This window comes from Ascaphus truei, unplaced genomic scaffold (genome assembly GCF_040206685.1).
Source record: "Ascaphus truei isolate aAscTru1 unplaced genomic scaffold, aAscTru1.hap1 HAP1_SCAFFOLD_913, whole genome shotgun sequence".
Classification (NCBI taxonomy): domain Eukaryota; kingdom Metazoa; phylum Chordata; class Amphibia; order Anura; family Ascaphidae; genus Ascaphus; species Ascaphus truei.
This window is the reverse complement of record NW_027457252.1, coordinates 63,884-90,520: the sequence shown is the minus strand read 5'-3', so window position 1 is coordinate 90,520 and position 26,637 is coordinate 63,884. Positions and strand designations below refer to the sequence as shown.

Here is a 26,637-nt window from a genome sequence, read left to right as displayed (position 1 = left end):
CTCAGAATAGAAGATTACATAAAGGCTGTAGTAAAGTAAACACTCAACATGTTTCACCCGTCGGTGGGCTTCTTCCCGGAGTGGTAAAATTTAAAGTGAAGGCGTGCAGTGTTTTATAGATGGTAAAGTAATTAGTTCCAGCTTTGTTCTTATTTTCCTGTCCAATTAAAGCTACCTGCTCAGTTGAGCTGCGTCACGCACACCAGTGCAAGCAATATTGTAATCATTTCAGGCAGAGCTTCAAATTAAGCCCATATATTTGCACTGGTGTGTATGAAAATAACAACTTCACAGCACAAAAAATGACAGCTTGCAAGTATATAGATAACTACGGTTTTGTAACAAACATCTCTCCCCAAAAAGACCGTGGTGCAGCTACAGACATAAAAATCAGCAGCACCGTTTTTCTTTTGCATCTCTGGAAATGCAAACAGCATCATTTTGCACAAAATCAGGAATAAAATGCAGCATGAAGTAGTTTAAAGTATTTTAATACAACTTTAAAGATCTAGTTTTATCCAATTACTACTAGTCATCATTGTAATTATACCAATAATACTAAACTAACAATATTATTCTCTGACATAGTCTGAAAACATAGACACACTTTAGCAATCGAAGCATAAATACAGAAACCAAAAAAAAAAATCTGTGTAGATGGTATTTCCATCAATACTATGGTTCTGAAGCAAGGATTATGCTGACGCAGACGTCATGGGTGATGTATTAAATGACGTCACTAGCAGATCATATCAGAGACTGGTGCAATGGGAGGTTTCAATTCATTTACCAAAGCATTTTATAGTCCAAGCAAAAATACAGAAACCAAGGAATCTGTATAGGAGATGTTTCCATAGATGCTGTGATTCTGACGCAAGGGTTATGCTGAAGCAGACGTCATAGGTAATGTATTAGATGACGTCACTAGCAGATCATATCAAGGACTGGCGCAGTTGGATGGAATCAATTCATTTGCCAATGCACTGACAAATCATATGCAAACTTATTTCTGGGTTGGTGGGAGAGGGAGGTGGTTTTTTGTGAGGAAAATCTTCATCTTACCATGCATGTTTTGTTGTGGTTGAGATACATTGACGATATTCTTATTCTCTGGCAGGGCTCTGCTACAGAGCTTAGGAGTTTCGTCGATGTGCTCAACCACAACAAACTCAATATTAAACTTACTTATAAATCAAGCACTGAATCAGTGGACTTTCTGGATCTCAGGATCTTCATTGATGAGGTTGGCAGTATTGGTACTGATATTTTCAGAAAATCTACCTCCACAAATTCAATCTTGCATGCCTCAAGTTTTCATCAGCAGCACCAGATTCGGGGCATCCCCCGCAGTGAATTTTTGAGATTAAAGCGTAATTGCTCAACCGAGGTTTGTTTCGAATCTAGAGCTGCTCAGATGCGTCAAAGATTTAGATCTAGAGGCTACAGCAATAAATACATTCAAGCTGGGTATCAGCACAGTGCAAGTAGCAAACGCATTACATTATTACATCCGAAAATGAGGACACAAGACACCAAAACACGTTTTATTGGTACATACAATGACAGGTGGAAAGATCTCCAGTGTATTTTACAAAAACACTGGCCTGTCCTATGTACAGACGGAGAACTAAGGGAAGCGGTAGGTGACAAGGTCAACATGACAAGTCGACGGTCACCTAATCTCAAAGACCGACTTGTACATAGTCATTATGTTCCCCATACAAGCGAAACATTCTTGTCTCTCAGGAAAAAGGGTTTCTCTAAATGTAACAGCTGCTCTGCCTGTAGGTATATGGTACAGACGGACAAATTTTTGAACAGTAAACACACTAAAGAATATAATATTGGATACACCCTTAACTGTAAGACCAAGGGGGTGATATACTGTTTAACTTGTCCCTGTGACCTTAAATATATTGGCATGACTACACGAGAAGTCCGCTTTAGGGTCTTAGAACACACAAGAAATATCAAAACGGCACAACGGGATTTGGATTCATTCAAAAAAATTACATCTGTAGCTAGACATTTCCTTCAATATCATGCTTCAGACAGTACGTGTCTAACAGCATTTGCCTTTGATAAAGTGGCCCTAGGCATAAGGGGTGGGGATTTGGAGAAAGCTCTCCTTAAAAAGGAGTGTCGCTGGATAGTTCTTCTCAATACCATGCAGCCCATGGGACTAAATGATTCTTTAGGGTTTGCTATGTTTTTATAGTTTATAATTGACATCTGTACATATATGCAATATTGTGTTCCAATTTAACTTCATTACCTTGTGAAGACGCGTGGCCCCCTTTCTTTTGAAATTAATTTTGCATAAATATGTATTATTTCGTTCCTCTCTGTTTTACTATTTAACTTTTTTAACAAAATTTCATAAATTATTTTCTGATATAATGTCATCTTCTACTCTTTTATAAATATACAATTCTCTTCATTAATTTTCTCATGTTCTCAATACTAACTCTAAATATACTATTGTTCTATGTTATTAACATATATGTCTTTGCTTTGTCAGTGCATTGGCAAATGAATTGATTCCATCCAACTGCACCAGTCCTTGATATGATCTGCTAGTGATGTCATCTAATACATTACCTATGACGTCTGCTTCAGCATAACCCTTGCGTCAGAATCACAGCATCTATGGAAACATCTCCTATACAGATTCCTTGGTTTCTGTATTTTTGCTTGGACTATAAAATGCTTTGGTAAATGAATTGATACCTCCCATTGCACCAGTCTCTGATATGATCTGCTAGTGACGTCATTTAATACATCACCCATGACGTCTGCTTCAGCATAATCCTTGCTTCAGAACCATAGTATTGATGGAAATACCATCTACACAGATTTTTTTTTTTGGTTTCTGTATTTATGCTTCGATTGCTAAAGTGTGTCTATGTTTTCAGACTATGTCAGAGAATAATATTGTTAGTTTAGTATTATTGGTATAATTACAATGATGACTAGTAGTAACTGGATAAAACTAGATCTTTAAAGTTGTATTAATATGCTTTAAACTACTTCATGCTGCATTTTATTCCTGATTTTGTGCAAAATGATGCTGTTTGCATTTCCAGAGATGCAAAAGAAAAACGGTGCTGCTGATTTTTATGTCTGTAGCTGCACCACGGTCTCTTTTTTTGGGGAGAGATGTTTGTTACAAAACCATAGCTATCTATATACTTGCAAGCTGTCACTTTTTGTGCTGTGAAGTTGTTATTTTCATACACACCAGTGCAAATATATGGGCTTAATTTGAAGCTCTGCCTGAAATGATTACAATATTGCTTGCACTGGTGTGCGTGACGCAGCTCAATTGAGCAGGTAGCTTTAATTGGACAGGAAAATAAGAACAAAGCTGGAACTAATTACTTTACCATCTATAAAACACTGCACGCCTTCACTTTAAATTTTACCACTCCGGGAAGAAGCCCACCGACGGGTGAAACATGTTGAGTGTTTACTTTACTACAGCCTTTATGTAATCTTCTATTCTGAGGGACTTATGATAGATCTGATGCAGCATTTTGGACTTTATTTTTTGTTCCTGTTATAAGCAGACTTTGGAAACACATCCTGTACAATCAATATGGACACAAACTCTACACAATCTAGCTGTAGCTGAGTATTACCCTCCTTACTGTTTGGGCATTACCTGTCCTTGCAGTGCTGCGCTTTGTGGTGTTTTCAATATGTATGACTCTGTTTGCTAATATGTCTTTATTAGTCATATTTTTCTTTATTTGCTGCATCAGTTCTCATTGATTTCATTTTGGGGAAATGCTGTTCAGGGTATAACTATTATTATTGTTATATTATTTTTCCCTGGTTGCTTTATCTCTTTTTTCCCCCTCTGTTTTTGGTATACATACTAATTTTTCCTGGCTATATACTGGGTCATTGACTATATACTTTTTCCAACGCAATGATTTATTATTCTTTCATGCATATGTCAGTGGGAATATATTTTGTATTGCCTATTATGTTAGACTAAACTACTTTGTTGTCATTATTTAAACTTTATTTAGACACATTTTAGTTTTTTTTCTTTTTGTAATACTGATAGTGTTTGATTAGTAGTCCTCTCTTTATATTTTTGATACATATATATTTTCATAGGCTGTCTTTAGTATTTTTATGTTTTTAAGTTAGTGTGTCTTGTTGTTTAATCAATCAAATCTTGTTCATTTTTTCTGAATTGGCGGAGCATCTGTTTCTTTTTAACCATCTTTATCTTATAGATTAGTTTAGGTGTAATTTAGAGTGCTACTAAGGGGATTGTCTTTGTTCTTTTCATCTGTGTGTCTTATATAGTTTTCACTATCCCCTAGCACCATCAGGTCCTATTTAATTTATATACTGACTTTAACTGGGATATATATTTTATTTTACCCTTATAGTTAGTTTTATTAAAGGGCTTGAGTTAACCTTATATATTATGTGTTGAGCAACTTCTCCTTTTGTGTGTTATGCTTATATATATGTTGTGGTTATTTTGGGGGTTCAATATGAGCTTGTAGGTGTCCTGTATGTTTTAAGAAGAAAAAAAAAGAAAAAACAAATGGCGCACAGCCAGGAAGCCAGGTGGAGTAAAATAAATACCTTTAATTCAGTGCATGGCTGAAAACATCTTCACCCCTTGGGGGACAAAAACACACACCTCCTACGCGTTTTGGACCGGTAGGTCCTTTATCAAGGAGTCTGGGATATGGAGAGATAAGCTACCTTATATACCTGTATTGCCATTAAAGTAATTAGGCAAATCTGCGCACCATCGCGCGAGAATACCCATTGCGCATGCGCGTGACGTCACACGGGGCGCCGATACACCAGCCCTGGGGCTTATGGGTACGGACCGCCCCCTGTTCCAGTCCGCGCACGCCCACATCAGGCATGTAAACAGGAGTACTATTCCCGGTCTCTGCTAACAGATCCGCCCATCGTGACGTCACTGCGGGCCTCTGATAGGCTAAGGCGCACCGCTACACCACCAATGAACATGATGAGCAGATGATGCGACTACCAATCAAAATGGCCCCAGCTAACATACACAATAGGGCGCAATGATCAAAGCACCTATTAAGGATTGACTGCAAATTATAACATATATCAAGAGCAATTTTGTAAAAACTCCCAATAATATCATAGTACCTCATCGCTCCAGCTCCCAACAGTACAAAGACATTCAACATGATTGTAAAACACGACCTTATTATTAGGTCCACACCCATATAAGACATCATAATCAACAAAATAACATACAATGTCTAACTTAAAAACACCATTAGAATATTAAAAACAAACTTAAACAATCTTGAGACCTTCTTTATGCAAGTCTTTAAGAATTTTCCTCCAAAGGGAGGAGGAATTGATGAATCAACATATCTAAGTCTCTTATATAGAATATATTTGCTAATATCCATAATTCTCAAAGCTGATTTTTGGTACAGATAATTAACCGTATTTTTTAGCAGTAATTTTTAACAACTTAAAGCTGTTCAGGGTGATAGATACAGCATGTATTGACCTATTGATTTCAAACATGTCTAATATACATACTGGGACATCATTTTATATACTGTACTCTAAACCATAGATGCTCTGCAGCATACCAAGTACAGACACAAAAGCAACAACAAAAGCAACGATAAAAGCAAAGTCAGAAAACAGTTTTGCAACATTCTAGCAGGGTTAATATGATAAGATAATAAGAAGTGGCCCAAATTCCACTCTATATTTAAACCGCAGGGAGTTCTGGTCTGGAGCATGAAAATCCAGTGCTTGTAGGTATTCTGGAAGCTAGAGAATCACGTGGTAATCACTTAGCTCAGATAGTGCCAACTCGCCCTCTTTCCTAAGCACGACAAGATCTGTTTCTTTTCTTGGTTTTATTGAGGGAAAACAGGATAAGGTACAGTCTCTTGTGTAGAGGTGTAGGTGTCTCTGTGTGTGCTCAGTATTCAAGGGAGGTGAAAAGATACTTCTACATCACCATTACAGGGATTACAGTAGGGTGCTTCCAAGTCCAGGGAAAATGGTGGAAAGGAAGAAGCAGTGTGTGCTGGGTGGTGAGATAGTCTAGGGACAGACCATCTGTGGGCAGAGCAGAGGGGAAGACAGCAGACTAACCCATTTGGGAGAAAGGCTGGGGCTGCCGTGGCAACTCACAGGAGTGCCTGGGGAAGCTGCAACATGTAGCAAAATGTAGCATCTTAATGCAGCAAACTGCTGGGAAGAGGGGAACTGTCACTGTGTTTGTGAGCAGAATCAAACACATGCAGCTTGCTCTAATAAGCTGACAAGCAGGGCTGCAATAAAAGAGGGGTTAAAACAAAAGTGGAGACAGGGGTATTCCTGTTCCATGACACTCCCCGTCTGGTATCTGTAGATACCACTATATGGCAGGCTATGTGGAACATATGTGCAATACATACAACATAACGATATACTGCAAAAGTCCATATTTCCATAACAATGTGATACCGGCCGGTACCACTGGCATCAAAGTCCTTTGGCCAGGCCTTCCAGTAAGGGAAGCCAGGTGGGTGCGCAGCTCTTGGTTAGCTTGATGCACCACAATGTCTCTTAAAAGTCCACGGCACTGGTAACCAGTTTTTTTCCATCACAGTCCGATTTGGGCATTAGAAGGATAGTCTCTGTAATTGGTCTTAGGAAGGTTTTAACGATCCCATTCTGGGCCACTCGTACTTCCACTTTGCGAACCCTTTCGTCTTCGCTTGGGATAGTTCTGATTATAAGTCCCATGGGCCATTCATTTCTTGCCACCTGTTTATCTTTCAACAAGACCACATCCCCCACTTGGATATCTGGTTTCACTGTTTGCCATTTGTGGCGTTCTTGGAGTGTCACCAGATACTCGCGTCTCCAGCGATCCCAAAATGTGTTGGCCAAGTACTGCACCTGTCTCCACTGTCGTTTGTGCATATCCTTAGAGTGGAAGCCTTCGACTGGGGTGGGGACGTTCCCTACTTTCTGGGTCAGCAGCATTGCTGGTGTCAAAACACTTGGCGATTCTGGATCTGTTGACACTGGGATTAAGGGCCTAGCATTGACTATTGCTGATATTTCGGCCATGAATGTGGTTAGCACTTCGTGAGTGAGTCGAGTCAGATCGGTTTTTAGCATTATAGAATCCAAGATACGCCGAACCACTCCGATCATGCGTTCCCATGCTCCGCCCATGTGAGAGGAGTGAGGAGGGTTGAATGTCCACGTGCACTCTTGGTCACGCAGGTATCTTTGGATACTATTGTCTCTATTGTCCTTAGTGTTTATTTGTAATTCCTTGCATGCTCCAACGAAATTGGTACCACAATCGGAGCGTATTTGTTTAACTGGTCCTCTGACTGCAAAGAACCTTCTGAGGGCATTTATGAAGCTTGAGGCATCCATAGATTCTATAACCTCGATGTGTATCGCTCGCATACTCATGCAGGTGAAGAGTACCGCCCATCGTTTGCTGTTTGCTAGTCCGCCTCTAGTTCTACGCGAGATGACCATCCAGGGCCCAAATACATCAAGTCCTACATAGGTAAAGGGGGGTTCTGTGTTAAGTCTGTCGACAGGTAGATCCGCCATCCTTTGGTCTTGGCTTTTGCCTCTCAGCATTCGGCACCTAACACATTTGTGGAGATTACTGGCCACGCACCTTTTCATGCCAACGACCCAAATGCCCGCCGCCCTAATAGCGCCTTCGGTGAAGTGTCGTCCCTGATGCATGACTTGTTCGTGGTAGTGGCGCACCAACAAGGTAGCGATGTGATGCCGGCCAGGGATGATGAGGGGGTTGCTTTCCTCCCTGCTCAGTTGGGACTTATTGAGGCGGCCTCCTACTCTCATGAGGCCGTCGTTGTCGATGAAGGGATTCAACTTCCAAAGTGGACTGTTTTTGTGAACACTCTTCTTTCCGCGAATGCAATTGATCTCTTCCGCATACGTTTCTCTTTGAACATGACTGAGAACAGTTTCCTTAGCCTTTGTAATTTCCTCTACGGTGCGCAGCTCTTTACAGATGTGCCAGCCGTGGCAGCCGGTAGTTTTACCATCTGGTGTCTGGCGGAAGGAGGAGGCTATATGCCCGAGATGGGCTACTGCTCGCAGAAGGGCCGTCCATCTTGAGAAGCGTTGGAATCGATGTGATCCGAATGCGTTTTTGTGCGATACATTGGTGAGAACCACGGATACTTGTGGGGGCCTTATCTCCGTATCCTTCTCGGGATCCACGAGTTCAAAGTCGCCAACTTGGGTTGGTGGTGTTTCCGTGGGCTGCGTGAGAAACGTTGGTCCTGTGAGCCACGACGTATTCTGCAGTTGAGATGCGGGCACTGATCTGGTGGCGTGATCTGCGGGATTTTGTTCTGTGGTCACGTGGTGCCATTGTTCTGGTTGGGTTGACTTCCTGATTCTTTCTACACGGTTAGCTACGTATACGTAGAATCTCCTTTTCTTGTTGTATATGTATCCCAGTACCACCTTGCTATCTGTGTAGAGTTTGACGGCATCTGGTTTGCTGTCCATCTCGTTCTCGATGAGCTCCAGTTCTACTACTAACACTGCACCACACAGCTCGAGCCTGGGTATAGTATGGTCGGGTTGTGGCGCCAGCTTAGCTTTGCCGAGGATGAACCTGATGTGGCAACCTCCATCCACGTCCGTGGTTTTTAGGTAGGCCACCGCTGCTATAGCTTTGGTGGAGGCATCTGAGAACACGCAAAGCTCTTTGCTGTGTGCGGCGGTGAGAGATATAGGTGAATAGGGGCGTGGGATTTGAAGTTGCTCGAGGGCCTTCAAGGAGTGTTTCCACGTTTCCCACTCTTTCCGTTTTTCTGGAGGTAGTGGGGTGTCCCATTCCTGTTTTTCGAAGGACATTTCTCTGAGGAGAGACTTCCCTTGTATAGTGACAGGAGCCACGAATCCTAGCGGGTCGTAGAGACTGTTAACGGTGGACAGGACTCCGCGACGTGTGAAGGGTTTTTCTTCGATGGCTACCTGGAACGTAAAGGTGTCTGTTTTAAGATTCCAGCTTATCCCCAGGCTCCGTTGTATGGGAGGCGTGTCGGTCCCCAGATCCAAATTCTTGAGATCTGGTGCTTGATCATCTGCGTGGAACGCCTTCATCACTGTGGCACTGTTGGAAGCTATTTTGTGCAACCTTAGGTTGGCCTTCACTAACATCTTTTGTGTCCTCTTGAGTAGATCTACGGCTTCTTCTTCGGTGGGAACTGATTTTAATCCGTCGTCCACATAGAAGTCTCTTTCGACGAAGCTCCTGGCGTCTTTCCCGAACTCTACTTCTCCGTCTTGAGCCGTTCTTCTGAGGCCGTAGGCTGCCACTGCCGGTGATGGGCTGTTCCCGAAGACATGTACTTTCATGCGGTACTCCGTGATTTCTTTTTCTATGTCGTCATCTTGGTACCACAGGAATCTTAGGTAGTTACGGTTGTCTTCTCGCACAAGGAAGCAGTGGAACATCTGTTGAATGTCTGCGGTACGGCGATAGGTTCCTTGCGGAAGCGGATCAGCACTCCCAGAAGACTGTTTGTCAGATCCGGCCCGGTGAGGAGAACATCGTTTAGGGAGACTCCCTGATGCTGAGCGCTGGAGTCGAATACCACTCGGATTTGGCCAGGTTTCTGGGGGTGGTAGACGCCAAACGACAGGAGGTACCAGCATTCTTCGCCTTCTTTCAGTGGGGGCGCCGACTCTGCATGGCCACTGTGGAAGATTTTTTGCATGAAGGCCACAAAGTGTTCCTTGGTCTCCGGTTTCCTTTGTAGGTTACGGCGGAGCGAAGCGAGCCTAGACATAGCATGGTCTCTGTTGTTTGGGAGGCGTCTTCTTGGCGAGCGGAAAGGTAGTGGGGCCACCCAACTGCCCAATTCGTCCTTGAAGAGCTCCTTATCCATTAACCTCAAGAATTCTTTGTCTTCCATTGATGGCGCCTGTTTGTCGTCGTCCTTTGTTGTCTGGAACACTGTACTCCCTAGGTTGTTGGGGTATTTTCTTGCCACAGGCGCGTCTCCATAGTTCCTTTTGGTCTCGGGCTTCTCGTGGACATGAAAGTGGTTCGGACAAGGTTTGAAGTGGGATATACGACCGTTCTCCAACAAGTTCGTCCGTAGGGCGCCTACGTTGTCGGGTCCTCGTATCCTGTCTATGCATACTTCTCCAACTACCACCCATCCTAGATCGAGCCTTTGAGCGCTTGGGCCGTTGTGGTCCCCATTTCGCTGTTCGCGGATCTTGTGTGCTCTCATGACGTCTCTGCCAAGTAGCAGCAGGATCTGGGCATCTTCGTCTAGTGGTGGGATATGATCGGCAATGGTTTTTAGATGGGGATGGTGTCGCGCCACGTCTGGCGTGGGGATCTCAGTCCTATCTTCTGCCATGTGATTGCACTCGATGAGTGTGGGAAGGGGCATGCTCACTTTGCCATCTATTGAGCATATGGTGTAGCCATTCACTCTTCTCCCTGTAGTCTCCATTCGCCCTGCGCACGTTCTGAGAGTGTAAGGAGAAGTACTGTCTTGTATGTCGAACATATCGAAGAATTCTGACCTGACCAGCGATCGGTTGCTCTGGTCGTCGATGATTGCATACATCCGTTTGGCTCTTTGGGGTTGTCCCTCTGGGTGCACTGCTACCAGACATATTTTAGAGCAAGATCTACCGTTGTTTCCTTCTCCGCATACTTCTGTGCATTTGGATGCTACTGACGTCCGGGGTGGTGTGTCTCCCACTTCTTCCTCCCCGCCCTGCTTTGTTGGAGGGTTAGGGGCTTTGCTTGCTTTGGGCTTCATAGCTTCCGGGTGTAGAGCGGCTATGTGCCTGTCGCTATCGCACTCTGTGCATTTCATAGCTTCTTTGCAGTCCTTGTATAAATGAGTTGTGGAAGCACAACATTTGAAACAGGCTCCCCATTCCCTGAGTAGGTTCTTTCGCTCCTCTATGGGTTTCATCCTGAATCTGAAGCACTTGTTAAGTGGATGCGGCTTTTTGTGGATAGGGCATTCTTTGTTAAGGTCCCTTGGTTTTTTGTCCCTGTCGGCCGTCTGGCTGGGACTCGCGTGGGTCGTAGGGGGCACGTCCGTCCTGTGGACCGAGATGGGTGTTCTGGAGTCCTTGTACCTTGCTGTTGACCTTTCGTTCCTCGGGTGGCTGGCGCTGGATGTGGTTTGCGCCCCTAAAATGAAGCTGGGGTCGTTCCTTGTCTTTGCTGCTTCGCGAATGAAGCTCAAGAAAACTGAGAATGGGGGGTAGACAACCTGCTTCTCCCTTTTGTATTTGGAACCTTGTGAAAGCCACCTTTCTTGGAGGTTGAAGGGTAGCTTTTCCAGGATGGGTCTCACTCCACGAGCTGAATCTAGGGCGTTGAGACCTATTAAGGAATGGTCTTTCCTTGCGAACTCCAGTTCTTGCAGCAGGTCTCCAAGATCTCGTAACTTCGAGTAGTCTTTAGTTGTGATCTTGGGGAAGCTCTCGATTCTTTTGAAGAGTGAATCTTCGACTGCTTCGGGGCTGCCATAGGACTCTTCTAGCCTTTCCCACACTAGGTCAAGACCTACTTGGGGTTGGTGCGAGTTTGCCGCCCGAAGTCTCTGCGCTTGCTCCCTGGATACGTTCCCCAGGAACTTGACTAACAGGTTGAGCTCTTCCCTTGCTGAGAAGTCCAAGCTGTCGATTGCGTCTTTGAACGTGAACTTCCACGTCCGGTAGTTCTGAGGGCGGTCGTCGAAGCTGATGAGTCCTGCGTGCACCAAGTCGCGCCGGATCATGTACTTGGCTATGTCTGTCAGACCTGAGACATCGGCGCGTTTGTCCCGTTCCGAGGTAGTTGCTGGGACGGTCTGTGCGGTCGCCTCTTCCTTGGCGTGGACGCGTGATGGCTGCTGGCCAGTGTGAGGGGCTGTTTTCTTCCGCGTGGGTGTACCTGGATTGCGAGCCTGTTGTGGTGCATCCGTGTGCGCGCTGGCGTGTGGATCACTCTTGTGGCTGTGGCTATCCCAGGCAGCATGTGCCATTGCAGGAACGGCATCTTCTCCTCGTGGGCCTTGCAGGTCTTCGGTATCTGTGGAGTCGCTCCATCCGTGTTGAGATGGTGCGCTGGTGTTTACACTGAAGAGGCTCCTTACGTTGTCTTCAGTGCGTCGGGCCGGATCCTCTGAGGCAATCCGTCTGTACGGTTGCTCCCCGCCGTCCTGTTGCGCGGCTGCTTCTAGGACTTCGGCTTGGGCTATAGCGGCGGCGGCTTCCTTCTCTTGATTAAGCGCCTCTAGTTCCGCATCAAATTCGGCTTTCCTACGCGCAGTGGCTGCGGCAGTAGCGGTGGCGTTAGCGGCAGCGGCATTAGCGGCGGCATTAGCGGCGGCTGTCTGTTCCTCCTCTTCTATGCGCGCTCTTCCTGCTCTTATGGCTGCCTCTCTGCGACTATATTCGGCCCTGGCATGTGCGTCCTCTGCGGAGGCTCGTGCCTTGGTAGCGCTTGCGCTAGCGCTGGACGCGTTAGATCGCGCTGATCTTGCTGACCTTGAGGAATGCCTGGATGTGCTTGAGCGCTGCGATGCGGTTTCCAGCAAAAGGTCTTTCCTCTTACTCTCGGCTTCCGTGATAGAGGTTTGCACGCGGCTGTCACGTGTCAAGTCAATATTGAGCTGTAAGTCCCTTTCTTGCAGGTTTTCGCCGGTATTAGCCCTGGCCAAGTAAGTGACGTATGCCTCGTAAGCTGTTGCACAGAATTGCCAGCGCCGGCGACATTGCATACCCCAAGTGCGGTTGTTTCCCAGGCCAACTCTAATTTGGTGCGGTGCGCTTCAATGTCAGTCTCATGTTTTTCGCGGGCCTTTTGTGTCAGTGTGACTGTCCGTTTAGGCCTTGCGCCTGCCTGCGCCTGTTGCAGATGCGCAGCGGTCTCTGTGTCTGAGAGATCGCTTTCCTGTGAGATGTCTGGTGAGGCTCTGAGTTCTGCCATGCTGTAGGTGTGTGTAGGCCTTTTGCCAGTGCGTGTGGCGTGCGGTCTTTTACCTTTTCAGCGATGGGCGTCTGTCTCAGATGGTGCCGAGCGGTGTCCTGCAGCGTGCAGCGTTGGGGTAGCTGTACTTACAGGTGTCCGTTGGCTCCTCACTGTGGGGCTGAGCAGCGGGTGGACTCAGACAGAGAAAAAGGCAGTTAGGAATTGTGAGAGAAGCACTGTTTGTTGCAAGGCTGCTGTGCAGTTTGAGCTACTGGTTGTCTGTGAAAGCTGCAGGCTGTGTGCAGTTGCAAAGGCTGCTCTGTATTTGCTGTGTAAGCTGCTTGCTTGTACTGCAGTAGAGGCTGCCCTATATAGTCATGGAGTTTGGAGTGGCCGCTCCTGTAAGTGTCTGTAAGGCACAGATATCTTTTCACTATTCTGGAAGCTAGAGAATCACGTGGTAATCACTTAGCTCAGATAGTGCCAACTCGCCCTCTTTCCTAAGCACGACAAGATCTGTTTCTTTTCTTGGTTTTATTGAGGGAAAACAGGATAAGGTACAGTCTCTTGTGTAGAGGTGTAGGTGTCTCTGTGTGTGCTCAGTATTCAAGGGAGGTGAAAAGATACTTCTACATCACCATTACAGGGATTACAGTAGGGTGCTTCCAAGTCCAGGGAAAATGGTGGAAAGGAAGAAGCAGTGTGTGCTGGGTGGTGAGATAGTCTGGGGACAGACCATCTGTGGGCAGAGCAGAGGGGAAGACAGCAGACTAACCCATTTGGGAGAAAGGCTGGGGCTGCCGTGGCAACTCACAGGAGTGCCTGGGGAAGCTGCAACATGTAGCAAAATGTAGCATCTTAATGCAGCAAACTGCTGGGAAGAGGGGAACTGTCACTGTGTTTGTGAGCAGAATCTAACACATGCAGCTTGCTCTAATAAGCTGACAAGCAGGGCTGCAATAAAAGAGGGGTTAAAACAAAAGTGGAGACAGGGGTATTCCTGTTCCATGACAGTAGGTGTCCTGTATGTTTTACACTATATCTTCATCACATTCATAGTAATGAAATTAAAAACACATCTATTCACAGAATTAAGTAGTCACTATGTGGGATTAGTTTAAGATGTATTTATTAGATAATCTATCACTATGTAACACACTTTAAATCACAAATAAATAGATATCACTTTATTGCAATGTATTCAGTTGTGGTAAGATATTAATGTTATTTGTAACACACATTAGATTAGAAATATTGTCACAATAATTAAGTATTACATTTAATATTTAGAGATCACTATAGTACTATTAGAATTTGTTGCCATGGTAACCTATAACAGGGGGGCACAAACTTTTGAAGCTACGCCCCCTGCTGGCCTCCCCTGGTCTCGCGCCCCCTCTCCTACCTACCAGCTGCATCAAATGATGCTACAGGGGCGCGTGACATCACGTCACATGACCCCGCGGTGTAATTTGACGCGCGTTGCCATGGAGACGCGTCTGAATCCCAGTCAGTGTTACTGTTGCAGAGGCCTCACGTGATCCCCGGCATTTAATTTAAATGCCTTGGGGAGGAGCGCGGGACCTCTGCAACCGCCCGCGCCCCCCCCAGACAAATCTCCTGCCCCCCAGTTTGCGCACCGCTGACCTATAACATTATGTAGCTTTGTAGTTAGGTTTAAATTCTCTGGATTAGTCTAATTGGATTTCATTCATTCCAGGACTCTGACCATAATCATTGGGTTCAAATCAAGGACACTTTCCATTGAAAAATAGACAAAAGTTTGGGGTCACTGAGTACTGAGCACTCATAGTTATCACAATTTAGCCAAATATGAGTGTGTTCAGTTTCTCCGCACACTATCTATCCTTAGCAAATGTTGTCTTCATTTTCAATTGTAATATGTATTTTTCTCATGTATTGTGTTGTATTGCATAACTATGTGTTGATATTACATCATCATTCCTCTATAATTATATATATACACTATATATATATATATATATATATACACATATATATATCTCATACAAGAATCTATTATTATCTAAATCAGTAACATCTGTGATCTATTATGCCATTACCAATTGGACTGTGGGACTATAAAACCTTTACGAGTGAGTTGTAGCATTATCCCCTGATGAAATCAGCTGTGTGCTGAAGAAACGCGTAGGTACTTTCTTCTCGTTGCTATTGCCGCACTATACGTCCTGACGCCGGAAGGGAAGTTGGTACGCGACCAAGACGAGACACCGGAATTACAGAGTGGAATCACAACTGCACGCCACAGATTGCCGGAGGACCGCACTGCGAGGGGCGCAGCCTACCGAGTTTCCCGGTCAACATCCAACGTGTGGAGCTGCGGAGGGACTTCCGGATTACCACGGAGCACGAGCTTGTCCCATACAATGCTTTTACCAAACGGACGTTTGTGAGTTTGTTATTTTTATCTTGTCCAGGAAATGAAATTGTTAAACTGAATTTACACATGGAGCGGGCGCTTTCTCTTCTTTTTTTTGTTTAGATATCTATCGAGGAGGTGGTTGTTTCCCTGAAGAGAGCTGCCAGGACTCCAGAGGACGCCCGAATTGGATCCTTTAATGATTTAGTTATAACATAGCTATTAGAGCTAGGTTTCTGGACTTTTATTGTGTTTAGGCAGAGTGTTTATTATTATTTTATCACAGCTACTTTTTAGTAATTGCACGGTTATTAATTCTGGCCACTAATTCTCACTACCACTATCATCTCTCTCTAGCCACCACCAAATTGCTATATCAGCTATATTAATTATTGGTTATACCAGGGGAGTACAAACTTTTGCAGCTGCGCCCCCCTGCCTTCCCTCCGCTGGTGCTCGTGCCCCCCCCCCTTATCTTGATGCGGCGTCACGTGACCTGCAGTGTCTTTTGACGAGGGTGACGTCACATGACCCCGCGGCTTCATTTGACACCGCGTTGCCATGGACACGAGTGACGCCGGCAGAGTCAAGGTAAGTATAGAGTTGCAGAGGCCTCACGCGATCCCCCGGCATTTAATTTTAATGCCTCGGGGAAGTGCGCAGGGGAAGTGTGCGGGGGAAGTGCGCGGGGCCTCTGCAACTGCCAGCGCCCACCCAGAAAAATCTCCCACCCTCCTGGGGGGCGCACCCCCCAGTTTGCGCACCTATGGGTTATACCACAGATGTCAAATGCTAAATAGAATTAATATAAGGTTTAAACTAAGCGCTGTCCTATATTCTTTTATATATATATACATACATACATATATACATATATATATATATATACTGTAAATATTCCTGTATATTCATTTGCATGTCTTAGACAGGTCTGCAACCCTGTCTTTCACCATTATCACCCAGCAAACAGCACTTCCACTGCAGCAAGGGATTCTGGGAAATGACATGCAAATGAGCACACAGTGCCACCTTTTATCTCATGCTCACATTACATGAGCAACCCTTAGTCAATGCATGCGGCTTTAAACACAGCTTTTAAGCAAGGACTTGGGAGACGCAAAGTCAGTTAACCCACTCACAGACATGTTTCAACCTTGATGGGTATCAGCAGTGTGAGGTTGGCTGCTGACATTTGCTCAAATGAGATAAGAGTAGGTAATCACCACGACTATTAAGGTTATGGTGGGTAAAAAAAGTGACTAAAACCCTCCACAGTAAAGCATAAAGCAACTGTAAATATTCCTGTATATTCATTTGCATGTCTTAGACAGGTCTGCAACATATATATATATATATATATATACACACACACACACACGTGTGTATATATATATATATATATATATATATAAAACATACTATATATATAGTATAGTGCACACTATAAAACGTTTACTATATATATAGTGCACACACATATAAAGTTTTATCCAACTTTTAATTTATTATTTGTAGAGAAAATGAACAATGTCGCCAGAAGCGCTATTTTTCAAAATGTAGCATCTCTACTAATTAGTGTAAATGATACTTCATATAAAGCAGGTTATGGGACACAGTAAATGACCATCATGTCTCTTATCACATCCCAGTATATGGATATCTTCTCTTATCACAAGCTGGTAACATCTGACAGGGCTCAGAGTCTGAGCCCAGAATGTGACATACAGAACATTCTCATTCTAAATTTCAAATAATATTGTGTTTATTTCTGACCTGACTGCCGTGGTTACAGCTCAACCGCTCTGTGCCTGAGTTCTACTCTATGTCACCACTTTCTGCCACAACCAGCTGACGGTGGATCTGCAAGGAGTTCAACGCTCATTGGCATCACATCTGTGGCTTGGTTGAAGTATAATTTCTCCATCTTTTTATTGGATTGTTTTTAAATAGATTTTATTTAGTTTAATAGATTATATTTCTTAGTTTAATAGATATTTATTTAGTATACTTGAATATATTTATTTGTTAAATAGATTATATTTCTTAGTTTAATAGATTATATTTATTAGTTTATTAGATTATATTTGTTAGTACAGTAGATTATATTAACTAGTATTTAAGTCTCCCCCTCAGAGCCCCATTAGAGAAATATTTTAGGATTGTGCACATATTTAACATCTTTTCGGAGTCGCTTATTTTTTAGATCCCTCGGAGCCGAAACCTAAAGGGGTTAGCTAAAAAAGTTCGAATCAAGAGGAGCCGCACAGCTTAAAGCCAGAACATTTCCAAGCGAGATGGAGACTGACTGGGTAAGATCTGATTAAAGGACAACCTTTGGGGAAAGAAAGGGTGATGGGGGAGTGTAAGAGCAAGGTGGTGTGTGGGAATGGGTCAGAGCAAGAGAACGCAAAAATGATGGGGATTTGCTGCACACCAAAAAAACAATAAGTAGTGATACTTTTAACGGTGTTCCTCAGTCCCAGGGAAGACCGGCATTTCGTTCAATGTATAGAATATGATTGATGGAAAAGGGCACACGGATTTGAATCAAGAAAGATCATTTATTGTACCACAGACTGCAACGTTTCGGCTGCTGGCCTTTCATTACTCGCTTTAGTGGGTTTAGCCACTTTACCTGAGAGAGGCCAGCAGGCCGAAATGTTGTAGTCTATGGCAGTGCAAGAGAAAACAGGTTGGGGGGGGGTTCTAGCAAGGTCGCCGATCCATGGGTGAGGGGCCCCGGGGGAAACTAGTCCTGGGCCCCGGGAAAGCTGTCTGTGGCCCATACATGCTGAGTAACATGTAGAAAGGACACATGTATGTTCAGAATGAGTTAGCATGTTATTTTGTGAGGCATCATAGCAGGTAATACTGTGCACTGCAAGCTCAGTCAGTGTGAGGAAGGGTCCGATGGAGGAGTTGGATGGTCCCAGAATATCTCAAAACTGAGGGGCGCGACATTTTCTTGGGGTGGTGGGGTTCGGCGCTTACAGAGGCCCCACGCTCTTCCCCACAGCCTTTAAATTAAATGCCGGCGATCGCGCGCAAGGCCTCTGTAAGTTCCCTTTCCTTGTCTCCGGCGGCTTCTGGAGACTACAACGTGGCGTCACCTGATGTGGCGTTGCCATAGAAACGTGATATCACATGACGTCGTTCGTCAGAACGCCGGAGACAAAGTAAGGAGGGGGGGGGGAGCAGGGGAAAAGGGTGCGCAACCCTGTCTTAAAGCATTGTCCTGCATACAGATCGAAGAATGGCAATGCGAAGAGGCGCCGAGAATCAGACGGAAAAGAAGACTGAAAAGAAGACAGAAAAGAAGACGGGCGAAGCAGGTGAGGGATGAAATAGCCGTCACTGTGTAACTCTTCCAATTAACAAAACACACAGAGGTAAATGAGAATTTAAATCCTCATAGAGATATATTAGTATTTTATCTGGTAGTGTTAGGACTCGCGAACAGGTGTCTGCCTTGCCGTGGCTCGCAAGCTTACAACGCTTTGGCCAAAGGGTTAAACTAAATGACCCTATTTCAAGAGAATATATAAGTATTTTACTGTGTATTTTTGTCATATTGGATGTAGCATTGGATTTCTCTGTCCTAACGCTTCCAATTACCTGCAACGTCATGCAGAGAAATAGCAACGCTTGTTTTTAATGCGTTAAGCGCCAAGGGGGAATTCAACTGCTGAGAGGTTAAGGGAGTTACTAACCCAAACTCAGCGACGTTTCTGTGTCTCTGTGATAACTCCCCCAGGACATGCCTGAAAACCAGAGGTAACTCAGAGCATTTTTTCCTGGTAAAATATTTGATAAATAGAAACATGATCTCGGAGACTGTGAGACACCGCCCTCCCCCCCTCCCCCCCTCCATCCTCTCCCCCTCCCCCCCTCCCTTCCCTTCTACACTTGGCGTCCCAAACCCCACCATAACCAATACATAAATAACCACAAACACGAGGTCTGGCGGTGCGAGGCCGCGGCTTTTTATTAAAACAGCAATTAACCTAAAAAGTGCCACCCCCTGCCAGAGTGCTCGCTCATTGGGTAAAGGCCAAAGGTACCCGATCCAGTGGCCCGTAACTGCCCCCTAGCCGGGCCCCGCCCCGGCCGTCTGGCGAGAATTGGCCCAAGGAACGCACGTGTAAATGAGCCGCGCCTACTCGCCGCTCCCAGCCTCCTTTTATTTTATTTCTGTTATTCATTTTCATTGTTTATTTATTCTTTTTTTATTTTAAACACGTACAACCAACATATTTACCAGAATTCACAATAAAGGGCAGGGTGGGCGGGAAGCTCATGGCAGGGCGCAGACTGACCCCGCGCCCCCGCCTCTGTCTAATTCTAACCTCCCTGGCCCTTCCCCCTGCCGTGTCACCCTCACTGCCAGAGGGGGGGAGGAGCAGGGGACACAGTCCACACTCACAGGTAAGGGAGAGCCAAGTCCCTCTGGTCACAGCGCCCGGTCACCGAGGGCTCAAGGCTACTTTTCTGGGTTATTTTGTAGCGAGCTACAGTGGGGATTATTTAGGGGTCTCCCCAGACACAGAGAGAACATTTAGGGGTCTCCCCAGACACAGAGAGAACATTTAGGGGTCTCCCCAGACACAGAGAGAACATTTAGGGGTCTCCCCAGACACAGAGAGAACATTTAGGGGTCTCCCCAGACACAGACAGAACATTTAGGGGTCTCCCCAGACACAGAGAGAACATTTAGGGGTCTCCCCAGACACAAAGAGAGAACATTTAGGGGTCTCCCCAGACACAGAGAGAACATTTATGGGTCTCCCCAGACACAGAGAGAACATTTAGGGCTCTCCCCAGACACAGACAGAACATTTAGGGGTCTCCCCAGACACAAAGAGAGAACATTTAGGGGTCTCCCCAGACACAAAGAGAGAACATTTAGGGGTCTCCCCAGACACAGAGAGAACATTTATGGGTCTCCCCAGACACAGAGAGAATATTTTGGGGTCTCCCCAGACACAGAGAGAACATTTAGGGCTCTCCCCAGACACAGAGAGAACATTTAGGGCTCTCCCCAGACACAGAGAGAGCATTTAGGGCTCTCCCCAGACACAGAGAACCCCACACACTTAGATCCCAAAACCCCAGCCTTTCCCAAACTGCAGGCGGAGGGGTCAGGATTCCAGGTGTTTAAATAAAACGTTGTTACCCGGAGCGTGTCTGGCTTTTATTGGAACTTGTCCTGATTCTGTCACCAATACAGGTTATCTATATCATCACTTCTCTGTGTGTATCCGACTGTCTCTTTTCTTATTAACCCTGAGTATGTCTGTCACTTGTTATACTAGATCTGTCACATTTCATGTTCCTTTTGAGTGTATCTTGTGTCTCTTCATGTCTCGCTGTATCTCTGTGTCTGCTAAGACTCTCACTGCTACAGTGCTAGAGTCCTAAAAAAGGTGTGTTGGTAGGTGTGTGTGTATAGGTGGGTGTGTGTGTGTAGGTAGGGGTGTGTGTGTAGGTAGGGGTGTGTGTGTGTAGGTAGGGGTGTGTGTGTGTAGGTAGGGGTGTGTGTGTAGGTAGGGGTGTGTGTGTGTAGGTAGGGGTGTGTGTGTGTAAGTAGGGGTGTGTGTGATAGAGCAAGAGAGTGCGAGAGAGAGAGTGAGAGAGATAGCGGCACAACGTTTCGGTCCTATATATATACACACACCTATACACACACACGTTCCTGCTCCTAAAAAACTGCAGGAACGGAGTACCAACAGGTTCCTGCTCCTAAAATACAAATGCACAATCAGTCATATTCACACACACTAGTTATACGAAATCGATTGTAACGGCGCTAACTTGTGAACATGCCCTAAAGTAATATATATAACAATAACCTAATGTATAACAGAAATAAATATCTTAGAGTGAATAATTGACGTGAACTGTGATCAATTAGTAAATATAGTGAAAAATCTGCCACCCAGTGTGAAAGTGCTAATAGAAAAGCTACTCAAAACCCTTGTACAGACTGTTCTCTTAGTCTGTTCGGTTCCAGAATTCTTCAAAGATTCAGGGGAGCGCCAGCGTTCACGTCGTCATTATGTAAAGGAATAATAAAAGCGACATAGTATGGTACAATTTCAACCCGGTGTAACTTTCTTTAAGGTGAAAAGATAATCCACTCACACTTTTCTTCTTATTAAAAAGGCATTACAGAGACACTCCTCTCTCTGAACTGAGCAACAGATCAGGATATCCACGGACACAGACCTCTTTCTCTTCCTCTCAGGCGTAATCCGTATACCCCAGGAATAACAAGAGAAACCAAATAGCGCAATACGTCTCAAATTGTATTAGAGATCATCACAAGTAAAACATATGGATGTGCACTCACATGAGGTATAAAAACGCAGTCATGGTACGAAATCCCCATATAAGGTACAAACAATTCACCCAATTCACCCAATTCACCCAATTCACTCAGTGTGAATTGTTTGTACCTTATATGGGGATTTCGTACCATGACTGCGTTTTTATACCTCATGTGAGTGCACATCCATATGTTTTACTTGTGATGATGAGGAAGAGAAAGAGGTCTGTGTCCGTGGATATCCTGATCTGTTGCTCAGTTCAGAGAGAGGAGTATCTCTGTAATGCCTTTTTAATAAGAAGAAAAGTGTGAGTGGATTATCTTATCACCTTAAAGAAAGTTACACCGGGTTGAAATTGTACCATACTATGTCGCTTTTATTATTCCTTTACATAATGACGACGTGAACGCTGGCGCTCCCCTGAATCTTTGAAGAAATATTCACACACACACCCACTAAAATACACACACATTGATACTCTTGTAGAAGCACAGACACACGCTACAATATATATGTCGGTGGCCCTGGTCACGTGGGAACGGGCCTTGAAGGAGTCTATCACTCCGAAGCATTGCTAACATTGCGAAGCAACGTTGGGTTGTGAAGATTGTTACTGTTTGAATACTGTGGACAATTGGTTTAACCGTCAAATACAGCACCAGGACATGTCTAGGAGTGAGGAATACATGTGATTACATTACTATCCTCTGTATCACAGGCATGGGCGGAGGAGCACAGTGACGAGGAGCTAGACGCAAGAATCAAAGTTTCACGGGTAAATGGGAATGGCGGAGCTGTGAACCTGCCGCACACACGGTGCTATTAGTGTCCTGTACAACAGCTATTTATGGAAAAGTCTGTAACACTTTACAGTGTAATAATACAGAACCTGCTGGAGATGTTTTAATGAAGGTTAGTGGGTCCCTGTTTCCTCGGCTCTCATGGGATGGGAGCGTTCCCCAAATCTGAGGTTTGTGCCCCTATTACATGGGGGGGGGGGAGAAATACATAGAAACAAAAATAAGGAGGGACAGAGATAAATAAAAGAGATAAGATTAAAGGTTAGAGAGAGACTGACAGGAGAGAGAAAGGAAAGGCAGAGAGTAGGGAGACTTCTCATCCAAGGTGATAAAACAGCTGTGACACATGGACACCTTCTCTGGGAAACTTTCCACTACCCATGTGACATTACACCTCCACTGTAGGGCGTACTGCGTCTGGGGAGGGGGTGTGTAAAGGATTCTGGGGAGGGGAGTATAATGGAGTTCTGGGCCTGGGGAGGGGTGTATAATGGGGGCCTGGGGAGGGGTGTATAATGGGGTACTGGGCCTGGGGAGGTGAGTATAATGGGGTACTGGGCCTGGGCAGGGGCATATAACCGAGTACTGGGCCTGGGCTGGGGCATATAACCGAGTACTGGGCCTGGGTAGGTGGGTATAACTGGGTACTGGGGAGGGGGGTATAAGTAGGGTTGCCAGGTGTCCGGTATTGAACTAGACTGTCCTGTATTTGGACACTCTGTCCAGTAAAGAATGAGAGGTACTGTAATACTGGACATGTATGTGTCTGGTATTACCTCCCTGGACATAGTGACCTGACGCACCTTTCACCATTGAGTCCAGTATTTTTGGAGATGCCACCTGGCACCCCTAGGTATAAGTGGCACAGGAGCTCTTGCGATACAGAGTATCACTGTCCCTGGTTACAAACACTTCATGTCTCCTGCAGTTCCGGAGAAACACGATGGTGGTGCCCTTTGGGCTACAGGACGACGAGGTGGGCTACGAGGCGGGCTACGAGGTGGGCTACGAGGCGGACTACGAGGTGGACGAGGTGGGCTACGAGGCGGACGACGAGGCGGGCTTCAAGGAGGACGAAGTGGACGACAAGTGGGGTGACGAGGCGGGCTTCAAGGAGGACGAAGTGGACGACAAGTGGGGTGACGAGGCGGGCTTCAAGGAGGACGAAGTGGACGACAAGTGGGGTGACGAGGCGGGCTTCAAGGAGGACGAAGTGGACGACAAGTGGGGTGACGAAGCGAGCTTCAAGGAGGACGAAGTGGACGACAAGTGGGAAGACGAGGTGGAATACGAGAGGTGTGGAGGGACGTGCTGCTTCCCCTTTCTCAGGCGGGGGAGGAGATCCAGGGTGCAAGTACAAGAGGGGTCAGGGCGTGGAAACAGGGGTATTCTTGGGGCCCTGAGAAGATGGTTTGACCGCAGGAGAGGCAGATAAGAGCAGGAAGGCTGCGGGACGGGCAGGTACTAGAGGGAGATAGGGATATTGGGCGTGAGGGGCGGGTACTAGAGGGAGATAGGGATATTGGGCGTGAGGGGCGGGTACTAGAGGGAGATAGGGATATTGGGCGTGAGGGGCGGGTACTAGAGGGAGATAGGGATATTGGGCGTGAGGGGCGGGTACTAGAGGGAGATAGGGATATTGGGCGTGATGGGCGGGTACTAGAGGGAGATAGGGATATTGGGCGTGGGAGGGTGAGAGAACCAGGAGCAGGGCCGGTACACGGGTAAAATGCGCCCGAGGCGAAACTTTATATTTGCGCCCCAGTTGTATAATAAATAATAGGATAAATAAAATAATAAACAGTGGCGTAGCTATCGGGGCTGCAGGGGGCGCCACCGCACCCAGCGCGACGCAAAATACAAATAAAAGGGCTCCAAAATACTGGATAAAAAAAAAGAAAAATAATTAAAAAAAAAAAGATAAATAAATTTAAAAAAATAATAAGAGGAAAAAATAATAATGATTATTAATGCGCCCCTAGGACCTCTGCGCGCTAGGCGACCGCCTAATGGACGGCCGGCCCTGCGAGATATGCGGGAGGAAAAGGGGTGAATGGGATAGATATGCAGGGGGATGGGGGAGCAGGTGAGTTATACACAGGGGCACAAGGGCCCCATCACCCGCCTCTCTATATACTGAGTGTGCCCCTGTGTATAACAACGCTGATCTGTGCTGCTCCATCTGATCTCACTGCGCAGTGATCCAGGGACCCTCCGATCGCCATTTAATGGGGTCAGGAAGGAATTTTTTTCCCCCATTGCACAGCAGGGATTATGTTTCGCCTTCCTCTGGATCACAGCAACAAACTGCCCTTTGTGCATGAATCATCAGTGAGATCTTTATACACCCTGCATTGGTCTTCACCCCTTTGCTGCCGGAGGGGCCTGCAGTGCATTGCTCTGCGTGTTACTATATCGCTCTGCAATGTGCTGCAGACCCCTACCAGCAGAGAGATTCATTATTTCAATAAAATACTCTCTTTAATCCAACCTATGTGTAGTGTCTTTTCTATCCGTTGTATCTATTGCCAACAGCTCAGTGATTCTCACCCAGGACGCTGCACTAGTGTCACGCTGCCAAGCCCGGGTGTGAAGGAGGTTTATAGGGTCACATATACACTTCTGCTAACACACAAGTGCAAACAGGAAGCCCCTCTGGTCTGTCATATCTTTTATTACACAAAACGGTATCTAAAAAGGTAAAAAGAACATACATGGGATTCTGCTACAAATATCTCTAATTGCAAACCAATTAACAAATCATTTAGATTGGAGTCGAGTCAAAATTGAAGAGGAGTCAAATATAGGGTAATGACATACAAATATCCCCAGAAAAGTAGGCTGAACATACTCCTTAGTCCAGGGGTGCACAAACTTTTTAACCTGCGCCCCCTCCTGACTGCTTACCTCCCGGCTCGCACCCCCCTCCTCCTCGGCTCCGGCGTCAAATGACGTCACGGTGCCATGTGACATCACGTTGCCATGGCAACACGACGTCACGTGACCCCACGGCATCATCTGATGCCGGTTGCCATGGCAACGCGTCACCATAGGTCAGGTAGGAGAAGCTGCAGAGACATCGCGCAGTCGGCATTTCATTTAAATGCCTTGGGGGAGAGAGCGGGACCTCTGTAGCCACCACGCCCCCCCTGAAAATCCTCCGGCCCCACTTTGCACACCCTGCCTTAGTCCATATGCATAAAAGGGTGAGCGGAACTGTACGTTCTAATTGTTAAAAACAAAAATAATTACATTTTAATAGTAAAGGAGAACGCTGAAAAACGTGATAATTATATACAGTGATAACAAAATGTCATTAAAATCCCCAGAGCTGAGAAGGCTGGTCGGGAAAATGCAGGGTAGGAGCCGGAGGCCTCAATATAAATACCCCTAGCAAGCAGATTGCTGTATGAGCCACGGGAGGCCATCGGCATTAGGCAAGGTGTATGCAGCGGCTGGGAACAATAATGTCCCTATAATTATCTGTTTAAGGGCCAGATGGAGTATCTATGGGGTAGGAGTGATTGACCCATACAGGTACACCCAAATAGATATATGCACAGTCAGTAGTATATGCTGGTAAATATACAGAGCATCAGAATGCACTGAAAGGCACAATAACCATGGAAGGTATATACAGTATAAACACAGCCCCAATACAGCCGTGTCTCCCAGTGGCTCTAAACTTCCAATCTCTGTCTCGCTCGTGAGCGTCACCGGCGTGACGTCACTACACCCCAACGCGCGTTTTGCGTGACGAGTCACGCTTCTTCCGGGGGGAGGAGTCACGTATAGCTGCTTCAGTGTATCAGATATACCCTGTAGCATGGGTGGAGCTAGAGAAGTCAGCCAATAGAAAGGTGTCCGGCGGAATAGAAGTCGTCACGGACACCCAAAGGTAAACAAGGTTTGGAGGGCACTGTCATATATGGTCAGTATATAAAGGAGTATAGTAACCTGTCAGGGGAGTGATCCAGAGCTTCCCTTATACTGTAGCTCAAATACCGCCGGGAGGCACCAAAATCAAAAGAGAAGAGACCAGCAGACATAGGTCTCTGGTGTTACATGGATATAGGCACGCGTTCATTAGGAGGCAGCAAAGGCAAACTATCAAAGAGTATCTCTCTCTCA

General features: G+C 45.7%; 1 protein-coding gene across 1 annotated transcript; it reads left to right on the top strand.

Moving 5' to 3' along the window:
* Positions 1-17,367: 17,367 nt before the first annotated feature.
* Positions 17,368-24,058, top strand: LOC142486500 (uncharacterized). Its single transcript, XM_075585081.1, has 4 exons — positions 17,368-17,689; positions 18,626-18,712; positions 22,425-22,481; positions 23,435-24,058. Exons 1-4 carry the CDS (start codon positions 17,675-17,677, stop codon positions 23,939-23,941), a joined length of 666 nt encoding a protein of 221 aa, XP_075441196.1. The 5' UTR covers positions 17,368-17,674; the 3' UTR covers positions 23,942-24,058.
* The last annotated feature ends 2,579 nt before the right edge of the window (positions 24,059-26,637 follow it).